The sequence below is a fragment of the Protopterus annectens genome, chromosome 5.part0 (genome assembly GCF_019279795.1).
Source record: "Protopterus annectens isolate FY-2018-M chromosome 5.part0, PAN1.0, whole genome shotgun sequence".
NCBI lineage: Eukaryota > Metazoa > Chordata > Ceratodontiformes > Protopteridae > Protopterus > Protopterus annectens.
In genome coordinates, this window is record NC_056735.1 from 737231716 (window position 1) to 737246284 (window position 14569).

The following is a 14569-nucleotide window of genomic DNA, read 5'->3' on the forward strand; positions in this document are numbered from 1 at the left end:
TTGCCAGTCATGAGCGGACCGGAGTTCCGCTGTGGCAACCCCTAACTGGGAAAAGCTGAAAGATCACACACACACTAAAGTATTGGGAGTCATAATTGACAGTAACTTGAGATGTAATATCCATATTGCACCACCAAGAACAAAACAAAAACGACAAACTAAGCAAAACTTGCCACCGCTCACACCTCCGATTCAGTGGTGAATAACAGCTCTGAAAATCCAAATCCGCTGTAGCAAATGTTGTCAAAATAGTAACGCTGAACGCCAATGAACGAAAATAATTTATTTAAGCCAAACAACTCAATGTAGCTTTTCGTCGGCGCTCTGTACCAACTTCTTCAGAATTTAAAAACAGAAAACTCGCGCCATTACAGTGGCTTACATAAATGCAGTAAAACTAGATATGTGATCAACACGCCCCCCCTCCTCCTTCCACCTAATTTAAAGGTACTGAGCTCACCGAGCATAACTTTAAAATGACAACGATCGCTGCCTAGAATCTCAAATTAAAGTTTTACTAATCATTATGATTGATTACCTCAAACAACCATATATATGAAAAATATAAAAAACATATTCTATACATATATATCTATTATAAATTATTATTGGAAAATAATATTGAAAAATCACAAAAAAACATTTGACTACATTATTACAAAGTACAAACATTTAAATGCCCACTCTATCTAAGACATAAAAATACAATAAAAATGCAACTAAATTACTTTAACTTATTATCACTTGTTTTAACGAGAGTATTTAGCTGCCAGAGCCTCAAGGGAACATAAGCTACCATGAAAGATAATGTCCAGTGCTACACTAATAGGATATGCCCTACCTCTCTAAGCTTCTCAGTTTGAGAACACTACTAATTGATAGCATGTTGTTGAGGCCAGGGTAGTGGTAAGCCTCCAGTTTTAACTGCCACATTAATTCTCTGAATTCTAATCTCAGAGATTCCGGGCCCCGCCCCATTCTCTGAGCAAACTTGGTCTATCACCGAAAAGGTGAACTCATGACCAGGGTTATCCTTAATGTGCTTTGCCAAGGCGTTTTCCATCTTCTCCTTCTTCATTGCGTACAGATGTTCATACAGCCGTTCCTGTAACTTCCTGTCTGTCTTACCTATATAAAATACGGGACAAGACGAGCATTGGGCCAAATAGACTACCTGATTGCTTGCACAATTATATCTCCCTTTGATCAAAAACTTCTTGTCTCTTATCAAGAAAAATGTACCTGCTTTAACAAATCTGCAATATTTGCACATGTTACATTTGAACATCCCAGATCTTCAAGGTATGTTCTTAACTTTCATTTCCACGATGTTCTTAATATTTGGACCTCTCCTGAAGGAGACTTTAGGCTGAGGATTCAACCCAGGGGTCCCCAAAGGATCTGCCAATAACAAACACCAATTCTTCTTGATAATTGACACTATGTCCTTAGCATCCAAATTGTAGGAGATGATAAAATTACAGTGGTACATGCCACTACTGTGATCAACCCGTGGATGTATGAAAGACTCTGACTTGGGATACCCCAAAATGGGCTGGAAATAACCATTAGACCTCTTTGATTTGACTTCTATACATAGGTCAACAATGAGCTCCTCTGGATACCCTCTACACAAAAAGAGATTCGAAATGAACCTGCACTCGTCATGAAAGTCACTTTCTTTAGAAACCATTCTGGCCGCCCTGACCAGTTGGCCCTTGACTATAGATCTCTTCTGGTGGGCAGGATGGTCACTGTCAAAATGTAAATAGGGGTTGGAAAAAGTAGCCTTTTGATGGATTCTGCCTAGAAAACAACACCTACATTTATCCTAAAAAAGTTCCACATCCAAGTAGGCTATCCTTTCTGTTTCGAAAGATGAAGTGAATTTTAAAAAAATCAGTTGACCTGTTGAAACTATCAATCAAACAATATGCCGCCTCTTGGTCACCCTTGAGGATAATAAAAATGTCGTCCAGAAAGCGTGTATATAATGTCACCTTTTCTTGAATGATGGTGTTAGAAAAAACAAATTCCTTCTCCCAATGAGCCATCACCAAGTTGGCCACACTGGCCCCTCAAGGTGACCCCATCGGGACTCCTACCAATTGATGAAACCATTGGTTGTTAAATGAAAAAAAGTTACACGTTAAGATGATATCCAGCAGCTCACTAACCATCGAAATCTCATCTATAGGTGCTTGTTTGGAGGTCATTTCTAATTGGATCCATTCATTTGCTACACCATGAGGGATAGACGAATGTAAATCAATAACATCGATGGTTAAGAAATGACTATCTCCACTGTAGGGAGTAGAACCGACCTTCGCCAAAAATGACCAAGAATCCCTTGAGATATGAGGTTCACTAGTCACATATTTTTTAAGGATTGAATCCACCACTTTGGCTGCTGCATAAGTAATACTCCCTTTAGCACTAACTAATTGGCGCATGGGTGGATCCTGGATATTCTTATGGATCTTGGGATTCCCAAACAACACCGGGATTCTTGGTGTTAAAGAGGAGATAAAATTAAACACAGCCAAGTCAATCACCCCACTTATGAACATATCCTCATAGTAAGAACAGAATAGATGAATATAAATCAATAACATCGATGGTTAAGAAATGACTATCTCCACCAAAATGAACCCAACCCACCTTGAGATAAATGAATCATTGAGATATGAGGTTCAAGGATTGAATATTTGAATTTACCACTTTGACCACTTTGGCTTGTGCAAAGTTATACTCCTTTAGCAGCAACTAAATTGGGCATGATATGGATCTGGATATTTCTTATGGATCTTGGGATTCCAAAACAACCAGGAGTTCTTGTGTTAATGTAATAATTCAGTCTAAAAAATGTTTTTTTTGTGATTTTCAATATTATTTTTGATAATTTATAATGTATATAATAGTATGTTTTTTTTTTTTTATATTTTATATATGGTTGTGTTTATAAAATCAATCATATTTAGTAAAAACTAATTTGAGAGATTCTAGGCAGCGACCATTGTCATTTTAAAGTTATGCTCGGTGAGATCAGTACCTTTAAATTAGGTGGAAGGAGGAGGGGGGCGTGTTGATCACATGTCTAGTTTTATTGCATTTATGTAAGCCATTGTAATGGCGCAAATTTTCTGTTTTTAAATTCTGAAGAAGTTGGTGCAGAGCACCGACGAAAAGCTACATTGAGCTGTTCGGCTTAAATAAATTATTTTCGTTCATTGGCGTTCACCGTTACTATTTTGACACATTTGCTACAGCGGATTTGGATTTTAAGAGCTGTTATTCACCACTGAATCGGAGGTGTGAGCGTTGGCAAGTTTTGCTTAATATCCATATTGCACAGACCATAAAGAAAGGGCACAAAAAATTGGGTACTCTTTATAGAAACAAACATTACCTTACTAATAGTACTAAAGTAACCATTGCTCGAACACATCGTATCTCAACTCTTCTGTATGTTTCAACAGTTTTCACAAACTTAAAGAAATCTGACACAGCAAAACTAGAATCATGTTATAATAAAATTGCATGGTTTGCTACAAATGTTTCTTTTAGGTTAAGCAACTTCACTGGTTAGAACTAACCCAACTTCTTCACTATAATCAACTCACTATGGCCCATAAAATTCTGCAGCAACCAGAGAAAACCCCTTCCCTTCAGAATCTCTTACTCCCGTACACAAATAATAACATCTTATGCTCCTCAAATAAATCTGTATTTAAAGCAGCTAAAGCAAGTAATGGTGCAGGTGACTGTGTCTTCCCAAACTATATCGCTAAAATCTGGAACACAATCCCATCAGATGTAACAAACCACTACTAACAAATTCCAATTTAAAAAACTACTGAAAATCTTCCTATCAAAATCATGGCTATGTTCATGCAAAACTCCTGGGTAGACTTAATTTTCTTATTCAGCATGCTCATAAACAGTTTTTCTATTCTGGATACTATGTTTAACTGCCTAATGCATTCATTCTGTAAGTAAGCTATCTATTCTGAAAGTATTCTCTTCTCTGAATATGTTTGCTGCCTATTATAAACCAATTATATATATGTGATCTCGCACTCTATTACATTGTGTAATTGTAAACATTTTTGCTACTACTACTGTTTGATAATGTAGATATTCTTTGTTTTTTGTTGATATGTTTTGTGGAGCTTTTCTCCCCGGGCCTCCTCTGAAAAAGGACTTGTGTCCAGTCAGACTTTCCCAATAAACAAATGTAAAATAAATAAAAATGAATAAATAAATTTATATAAATGTATGATTGCCTATACCATAAGTGATAATTTAATAAAGATTTTTGTTTAAAAAATAAGGAGAAAAGGAGGTTGGCACAGAACTGAACATTTAGCATATAACATGTCAATAGGGTAAAATACTATTATGTGATTTGTTCTGACATTCATGGCTAATAAAAACTGAATTGGTCATAGAAAAAAAAAAAAGCAACAAAAACTGGAAACCATTATCTGTGTTCTTCCTGTTCACTTGGTAGTTTAATTGTTTAAATATTCATATACTGTCTGTATGAAAGGATCTGTAAACACTAAAAATGGCTTTTGGATGGAGGCAAGCATCCCCTGCAACCCCGCAGCATGCCCCTATGTATTGTACATATCAACTCCAAGATCACATCACATTGGGAAAAGGGTAAGCTCTCAGTTCCCCAAAATACTGGCAACCGGCCCAAAAGCCATTTCAGTATTCTGAAAGTTCAACATTCTACCCCATCAATAAATTGAATGGGACTCATGAAGACATATTTATTAAGTATACCAACAAGTGGTGTATATATACCTAGCTCTAAATACAAAAACTTAATGAGTGGCATAACCCCCAAATCTCTACCTCAAGTACCAGCCATTCTGGTATGGTGTTGGTAGGTAAATTTGTGGGAATCTAAAAAGTGGCAACAACAATCTGCCTGGGCAGTGATAAGGTAGTCCAAGAAAACACTCATAATGAGAATAATAAAATAGAACTGAAAATAACTTATCTTTTACAGCTGTTCTAATTTGTTTATATAGTGCATGATTTTCTCTTGGCAAACATTTAAATTTTGATGCTGTGCCAGGAATGTATGCTTCAAGGAAAGTGCCATTAATCCTTAGGAGACAGCTGAAGTAGAACTGAGCAGAAACTGAATTGAATGGAAAGTTTAAATATCAATTAGAAGTAATATGAGACAACAGAAAGGGTGAATTTATTGTTACTGTTGTAAGACAAGATGGGGTTCACATTTATATTGATATGCTAGATCTAAATAAAGTGATTAAAGGAGATGATTATTCATTACTTACTGGAGGAAGGTTTTTTTTTTCTGTACTAGATACAAACCCAAAGCTCAGACTGATAAATCTAGATGAAAAAAAAATTGCATTTATTGATGTCATCATAATTGTTTGATGGAAAGGCACATGATATGCATGTTCTAGAATGAAGACTTAATTAAATGATCAGTGTTATGCAATGCATTCTGCCTCTTAGAAGATAAATAGAAAAGGGGTGTGTGGTATAATTGTTATAGTTCCTTATATATGCTAATGCTTGGCTACAAAAAGAAATATAAAAAGTATATCTTAGACATGGTTAAGGGAACGGGTAGTGTAGGGGAATGCATATCGCCATCATTGTTTTGCTTGTGTTACTATATTCAGAAGTGTGATAGCTGATTGAAACTTGCCAGTTTAGAGTTTGAAGAAACTAGCATGATACCATAATTTGAAGCCATTGACTTCTCTTTCTGGGTATATTCTGGAACAGCCATCAGGAGAAAGCTTGATTACAAATGCCATACGTCTCTGAAAGCAGTATCAAAACTTAAAAATGTTGGTCCCATGGTGCAGAAAGATAGGTGATGCAAATAACTTGGGTTTGACTAGTGGCATGAGCAGTGAAGCGACTGGACAGGGGGAGGATGGGAGTGACTGGCTGATGGCCATCTTTGGAAAAGAGAGTCTGCTTAGGCCCACTGCAGTAGCAACACTAAAAGCTAGGCATACTTCTTGGTTTGGGTGGTTGTGCACGTTTCGAAGTGCACATGCACCTAGAGTACCTCCAATGGGCAACGATTGTAGAACTGGCAAGGCTGCCATTGGAGTGGAAAGGGATTAGGGCACATTCCCCAGCAACAGTATGACACTGCACTATTGTAAAGTAAAGAACAAAAATTAAAGGACTCTTTCCACTGAAAGTGCTGCTAAAAAATCCAACGAGTAAATCCAAAAGTAAGGCAAGTACTACCACACTGTATATGAAGCAACTTCATTTTATTAAAACAATAAAAGCAGTATCATAAGCGTTTTTGAGTAAATCCCTTCATCAGATGATAAAACACTAGTAAAAATATAGTATTTAATATAGTACAACACAGCCAATGAAAATTGCTAGAGCTGGTTTTAAAGGGACAACATCATTTAATCCTGGGGCTTTGTCAGCTCCCAGTCTAAGAATCCATTGCATCTCTTTGTATTCAGTTTCATTATACAAGTCACCCATTCTTTGACTTCTATTTACAACACATATAACCATAAAGGCAAATACATGATCACTATGCATTTCTATATGCTTGTACAGTGCATGGTGTTCTTTTCTTAACCTTATATCTGACAGATGCTTAAAAATTATATCTTTAAGTCCACAATTTGTTTTTCCTACATAATATGCAGTACACTGTTAACAGTTCGCAATATAGACAACATTTGTGTGTTACAGTCAGCATACAAATATTTAAAAGGTAATTCTTGTTGGTCCTGGGTTGTATAAAACAGTTCCCTTGTAAAATGTGCTTACAGGCTTTACAATGTAGGCATGGATAAGTTTGCTTCTTCTTAATGCCTGAATTTTTAAAATGCATAGGTTCTTGACACAAATTATCGTTCAAATTTTTCTTTCTTTCAAAAATAAATCTTGGTTGTGTCCCAAAAACTCTAGTTATATTTTCATCTGTTAAAATAATTCTCCAGTTGTCTCTAATTATATTACATATACCACCTATATCATTACTGTATGTTAAACTTATTTTCAAACCTTCATTAGCTTTTTGATCCTGTGCATCTACCTTATTAGGCCATTTTTTACCTCTATGTAACAATGGTTTTGCACTTTGTTTTCTATAGAGACTGCTGTTGTCCATTTTCTTTTTCAGTAAATTTTTACTGTAACCTCGTGCTTGAAAATTATTCTTTAAAGAGTCCAATTCCTGTATAAAGGAATTTTCATTTGTGCAAAATCTGGATATTCTACAGACTTGTCCTTTGACTATGTGTTGGAATACATGTCTAGGGTGCATGCTATAAAATCTAAGCATGCTGTTGGTCCAAGAAGGGTTCCTATATAGTGAGGTCTCTACCTCCCCATTTTCTTTCTTAATAATACTAACATCCAGGTATTCAATAACTGAACTAGAATAATTCAATGAAAATCTGAAGAAGCTGGTGGTAGACTCTAGATACTTAACAAATGATGTTAATTCTGATGTGGTGTCCCCCCACAAAAAGAAAACATCTTCCACAAATGTATTGTAAAAGAGAAGTTTGTCTTTCTAATCATGTCCTGCCTCAAATATCACCATATCTTCCCATTATGCCAGGACTAGGTTAGCATATGCGTTCGCACAAGGCATGCCAATAGCTATACCTTGTGTCTGGTAATAATACTTTGACAAAGAAAAACATTGTTCTCTAATACTAGCCTTAACAAGGAACATAACTGTATATTTTCAGGGTTCCTATTACGTTGTCGAAAGACAGCAGTGTCGAACGCACAGAACAACAAAACCGGTGGATATTGACGTTCGGATTGCTTGATCGCAGTACAGTGAAGATTGGAATATTTGCCCTTTCCTCACTGTAGTGCGATCTCAGAGTTGGTATATATATTTAGCGGGTGGTGTGGGGGGAGCAGCCTCTCCCACAATAAAAGTTTCGATATTCGGCCGTTTCGCTCTTTTGAGCTTTAGAAATTGTTGTCTTTCGACTACGTAATATGAACCCATATTTTCATCTGTATGTATATTCACCTTTTTGTTCAATATTTCTTGTACGGCAGTAATACCATATTGATTTTCTATGACAGTGAACACATTTTTTACTTCTAAAGTAACAAACATATAGGAAACATCACTGTTTTCTTGTAAATAAACACCCTGTGATTCCAAAAATATAGCAGTATCTTTCAAAATTCTAGGGAAGGTTTGTAACATTGGTCTTGATAGTATATTCTAACCAGATAGAAATATTTTCTGTTACCCAGCCCCTACCCAATACTATAGGTCTCATGGATGGTGTTTTGGGATCCTTATGAATTTTTGGTAAGGCTTTAAAAACTGGGATAGTAGGATGTTGTGTATATATATATATATATATATATATATATATATATATATATATATATATATAAATGTCAGCAGCTCATGGTCTATCAAACCATTTTTACCATGAAATAAGTTGAAATACATAGATCTATGTATATTCTGTAGATACTGTTCATTTTCACGTTCACATGATTTAACAAACAACAATGTAGGATTTAAAGTAGGTGAAAAAGTGCTAGTTTGCTTCACTCCATGAGGTGTTTGAACACTGTTAGTATCATTAAACATTGAAAATTTAACAGTATCTACAGAATACACATAGACCAACCACATAGAAATGCACTGCAAGAGCTAAAGAATAATACCAACATAGTTATAAAATCTGCTGATAAGGGAGGTGCTGTTGTTGTACTTAGCAAAGAGTTTTTTAACACACAAATAGATCTGTTGCTAGCTGACAGACTGACTTTTCTTCAGCTGTCACCACTAATGGTGAATTCTTATATACAAAAAGTGCACAAATCTTTATTTATCATGGCAAAAACTGGTTTGATAGACCATGAGCTGCTGACATTTTTATATATACAACATCCTACTATCCCAGTTTTTAAACCCTTACCAAAAATTCATAAGGATCCCAAAACACCACCCATGAGACTTATAGTATCGGGTAGGAGCTGGGTAACAGAAAATATTTCTATCTGGTTAGAATGTACTCTCAGACCAATGTTTCAAACCTTCCCTAGAATTTTGAAAGATACTGCTACATTTTTGGAATCATTGGGTGTTTATGTACAAGAGAACAGTGACGTTTCCTATATGTTTGTTACTTTAGATGTAAAGAATTTGTTCGCTGTCATAGAAAATCAATATGGTATTACTGCCATAGAAGAAATACTAAACAAAAAGGTGAATATATATACAGATGAAAATATACTGTTATGTTCCTTATTAAGGCTAGTATTAGAGAGCAATGTTTTTCCTTTGTCAAACAAAGTATTATTGCCAGAGACAAGGTATAGCTATGGGTACGCCTTGTGCGAGCACATATGCTAACCTAGTCCTGGCATACTGAGAAAATATGGTGATATTTGAGGCAGCACATGATTGGAAAGACAAACTTCTCTTTTACAATAGATTTGTGGAATATGTCTTTTTGTGGGGGGCACCACATCAGAATTAACATCCCTTGTTAAGTATCTGGAGTCTACTACCAACTTTTTCAGATTTTCATTGAATTATTCTAGCTCAGTTATTGAATACCTGGATGTTAGTATTATTAAGAAAGAAAATGGGGAGGTAGAGACCTCACTATATAGGAACCCTTCTTGGACCAACAGCATGCTTAGATTTTATAGCATGCACCCTAGACATGTATTCCAACACATTGTCAAGGGGCAAGTCTGTAGAATATCCAGATTTTGCACGAATGGAAATTCCTTTATACAGGAATAGGACTCTCTAAAGAATAATTTTCAAGCACAAGGTTACAGTAAAAATTTACTGAAAAAGGAAATGGAAAACTGCAGTCTCTATAGAAAACAAAGTGCAAAACCATGGTTACATAGAGGTAAAAAATGGCCTAATAAGGTAGATGCACAGGATCAAAAAGCTAATGAAGGTTTGAAAATAAGTTTAACATACAGTAATGATATAGGTGGTATATGTAATATAATTAGAGACAACTGGAGAATTATTTTAACAGGTGAGAATATAACTAGAGTTGTAGGGTCACAACTTAGATTTATTTTTAAAAGAAATAAAAATTTGAAAGATATTTTGTGTCAAGAACCTATGCATTTTAAAAATTCAGGCATTAAGAAGAAGCAAACTTATCCATGCCTACATTGTAAAGCCTGTAAGCAGATTTTACAAGGGAACTGTTTTATACAACCCAGGACCGACAAGAATTACCTTTTGAATATGTATGCTGACTGTAACATGCAAAATGTTGTCTATATTGTGAACTGTTAACAGTGTACTGCATAATATGTAGGAAAAACAAATTGCAGACTTAAAGATAGAATTTTTAAGCATCTGTCAGATATAAGGTTAAGAAAAGAACACAATGCACTGTACAAGCATATAGAATTGCATAGTGATCATGTATTTGCCTTTATGGTTATATGTGTTGTAAATAGAAGTCAAAGAATGGGTGACTTGTATAATGAAACTGAATACAAAGAGATGCAATGGATTCTTAGACTGGGAGCTGACAAAGCCCCATGATTAAATGATGTTGTCCCTTTAAAACCAGCTCTAGCAGAAAGGAAGTTAAACTGATTTTCATTGGCTGTGTTGTACTATATTAGATACTATATTTTTACTAGTGTTTTATCATCTGATGAAGGGATTTACCCGAAAGCGCTTATGATACTGCTTCTATTGTTTTGATTTACTGCACTATTGTACTCATTCTCCTCACTAGCCCCCATATGTGGATTGGTTTAAGCCCATTGGAGGCTGAGGTGGGTCTGGTGGACACTGTGAATGAGAAGAGGGGCTGGTGGCAGTTGATTGCCAACTGCAGGCGAGAAGGAGAATTTAAAAAAAAAAAAAAGCTTAAAATTTGTTTTTTGCAAGGTAAGTAATTTTCCATTTATTTCCTTTTGCAACAGATGTACATTGGAGGTATAGCTCATGCAATATTGGTGGTAATTTAAATTTTTTTCTCTTATTTCATGACAGGGTTGGACTAAATTCTATGAGTTTTCCTTATCAGATCTCCGGGCTGGATATGAAATAATTGATGGACTTTTTGAAGGCAAGTTCCACACTTTAAAACTACCAGCAGAACATGGCATACTATAGTACAGTACAGAATAATTTGACTTAACATTTCAGTAATACATTTAGTTGGCTGATTTGTCACCACATTTTTCTGTGATGTAGCAGTGCTGGTGATAAACTAAAAGTATTTTTATATTAGTATCTTCAGATGTTCTCATATCTCTTATTTTCACAACTCTCATTGCCCACTATAAAATAGTGTTTCAATTTCTGCATGTCTTTGCCACAAGCTTTGAATTCTGACATCACACCCTTCAAAAATTTTCGTCTCAGTTTCTAACCTCACCCCTACTCAGTATTCAGCTGAATTTTTATATGACAATACAAGTGTATACTAAGACTTTCAAATAAAGAATGGCAGTGAGCTTATCATACTGTGTTGTGTACTGACTGAAACACTGAACAGTTGTGCTGGGACCTCTTTTTTCTCTGCAAGTCCAGTATATCCATCAGTACTCGAACCAGAGATTTAAATTTTCACCATCAGATAAATCAAACACGATAGAGGAGCAGGTTTACAACCCAGAGCCTACAAAACCTCTGGGATAATATTCCCCTGCATGTTAAGCAGTGTGGCTCACTTTCTTTCTTTTAACATAAAGTAGAAGACTGGATGGGTATCCACAGATTTACTCTTGAACTGACAAATATGTTCAGCCTGAGGGAGGGTACTAGCAAGGCAAGAATGATCATGAGACTGAGGCCTTGGGATGTCTGTGAATCTATATCCCAGTCAGGCTTATTGGTATGTAATTAGATGGATCATTTGTAGTATTGCTATGGTGGATGGCACTCTAACGTTTATCTTCAATACTTTTGAAGTATACCTCTGTTTCAACACCTTTTGGAACAAGTACATCAGACACTGTTATTTGCTTACTGATATTAGTTGTAAGATAGCCATTTTAGGCAATCTGTCCCAGATTCACCACTCTACCCTTATTCTACTTAATGCATTAAATGTCATATCTTCTATTATCACTGGACAAGTCCCCATGTTTCATACTTCATATGAGTCTAACCCTTTAACATTTTCCTTCCCCTGCTTAGCATAATGTTCTGCAGACATTTCTTCTGTTTCCTTCAATCTTCTGACTTCTTGGTATTACTTGCCTTCACAGAAAAGATCTAATTGGCATTTACATTATAGTTTCTAATGTGCTTGTAGAATGTTTTTCAGTTATCCTTTTCTTTAATCACAAGCTTGAACTCATATTCTGTCTTTGCCTTTTGTAATTCTCTATTATATCCCACTGAATCTAATTTAAATAGCTTAATATTTCATTCTGATATATTTTCACCCTTAGTTTCTCAAAATCTTTATATTCCTTTTATTTAGCATAGCGTTGTCGCCTCACAGTAAGACGCTGTCCGGTTCGATTCTCAGCTAGAGCGTCTTCTGCATGGAGACATGCGTGAATGGGCGTACCTTCGTTGAAGGTTGTGCGTCAGGGCTGGTAACTTGGCACGTAAAAATCAACTACCAATCATTAGCGGACCAGAGTTCTGCTGTGGCGACCCCTAACCGGAAAAAGCCGAAAGACACAACAGCAACATGTTCTTGTTTCACCAGGGGGCATTTGTATTTCTTCTCTTATTTTACCCTTACTTTAGAAACATACCTGTTCACAAGATCTTCAGTTTTAAAACTTTTCCAAGTTTTTTTTCATACTCCTTTCCCTGAGGTCTTTCTTCCAGTTCCACTTTGCTAATCTGCCATAATCTCTTCCTATTTTCTTTTGTAGCACAATCTTCTTTGTAGTTACCCCTTAACTCCAAATTTGTATTTATCTTTCACTTCACGAGACCCAGATGCTCTGAGCTCCCTAACTGTTCAGTCATCTCCACACTACTTATGCTAGCATCTGTTCTTAATAATACTGTGTCAAATATACTTAAATTTATTGTATTATAGCTCACATACTGATAGCATACCTCTCAGCTGTCCAGGATTTTGCAGAATGTTCACATTTTTTATTTATATTTTTGGTCTGTTCCCCACAGGATTTGTGGTTTTCTAACAAATCACTGAGGATTGACATCACTAAGTAATGGTTACATTTGAGTTTCACATATCCTTTAGAAAATGCATGCTAATGCAAAACCTGTTATAGGTTCATAGGTTCATAGGTTTATACTAGGCTATCTGCCCTAAGGCATTTATAAGCCTAGCCCAAATTTTTGTGGCTTACGCCACTCCTTATATGAAAAAATACTGTGCCCATTAGTTTGTTGTGCCTCTGTCCAGCAGTGACACAGAGATGATTCCCGGGGTAAACCTACGATCTCCCATCCACAGGTCTAGATTTCTCTTGAACAGAGTCAGCGAGGTGCTCTGCCTCACATGGACCGGGATTTTATTCCACAGCATAGGGAGTCTCTGAGTGATAAATCTATCCCTCCAGCACGTCCTATTTATCCTTTCAGCCCTCTAAGTTTATGAGAGTAATAGTTAAAATCTGCTCCTGATTTGGGGCCTTTGCCCCCCCCCCCCATTATTTTTGGCTTTGCCTGGATTTCTTGCAGTAAAAGGTTGATAGGCATCCATTTTCTGCAAAAAAATGATAAGACCTTTTATCAAAATGCCTTGGTGAACTCCTACTTTCCTAAGCTACTTGTGGCATATTTAGATCTCTAGCTATTATAGTCTTTCTATACCTACCTATGTCCATTAGCTGATTTATGAACATTTCCAGTTCTGCACAACTCCGATTAGGACTTCTACTACCTGCTAGATTAATAAGTGAGGATCTTATTGTTTTCTTTACCCCCACTATTTCTGAAAGCTCTCCTCCCCAAAACTGGGAGCTAGATATTTATTCTTAATGTAAACTGAAACCCCTCCTCCATTAATTTCAAACTTTGGTTTGTAATACCCTTCAAAGCCAGTTTTACTAAAAGACTGGTTATTATTATTAAACTATGCCTCTGTAATTATATATAGATATATTTAATTTATCTGTAAATCTGTCTGCAGTGCCTCGAACTTCTAATTTAGGTTTCTAGCATTAGCAACAAAATAGTTCAGATGAACCTCATTGTCTTTGTTTTCTGTTACTTGTACAAGCAGAGAGTTTAAATAAGATGTAATATAGTTAGTTATCCTATTTCCCAATATCTTATTACCACATCTTAGGTGTATTTTGTGACTTCTAAAAGGTCATCTGTTAGTACCAGATTTTCCCATCTACATATATGATGGTGTTTATATTTCAGAGCCATTCTTCTTCTTTCACTGTTTAAAATAAATAAAAAAAAGGACTAGGTGAAAGTTCACCCATTTCTGTTTTACTAGAGAAAACCTTCTACTTGTTGAAATTTGAATTAATCTTGGAAATGATGATCTTTTATTTCCTCATTGTTCTGTGTGCTGTCTGTAATTTATTAATAATTGTGTTTTCTTTTCAGATATTTAATTGAGGTAAAGTAGCAGTACAGTACAGTACA

At 35.8% G+C, this 14569-nt stretch overlaps 1 protein-coding gene across 2 annotated transcripts in view; it reads left to right on the top strand.

Moving 5' to 3' along the window:
* The window catches only part of DYNC2H1 (dynein cytoplasmic 2 heavy chain 1), a 6555988-nt gene that overhangs the window by 5694729 nt on the left and 846690 nt on the right, over positions 1–14569 (top strand). For both annotated transcript variants that reach the window (XM_044072582.1, XM_044072581.1), the window contains one exon: positions 11021–11096. In XM_044072582.1, the coding sequence (XP_043928517.1) occupies positions 11021–11096 (76 nt within the window). The remainder of the gene's footprint in view (positions 1–11020; positions 11097–14569) is intronic.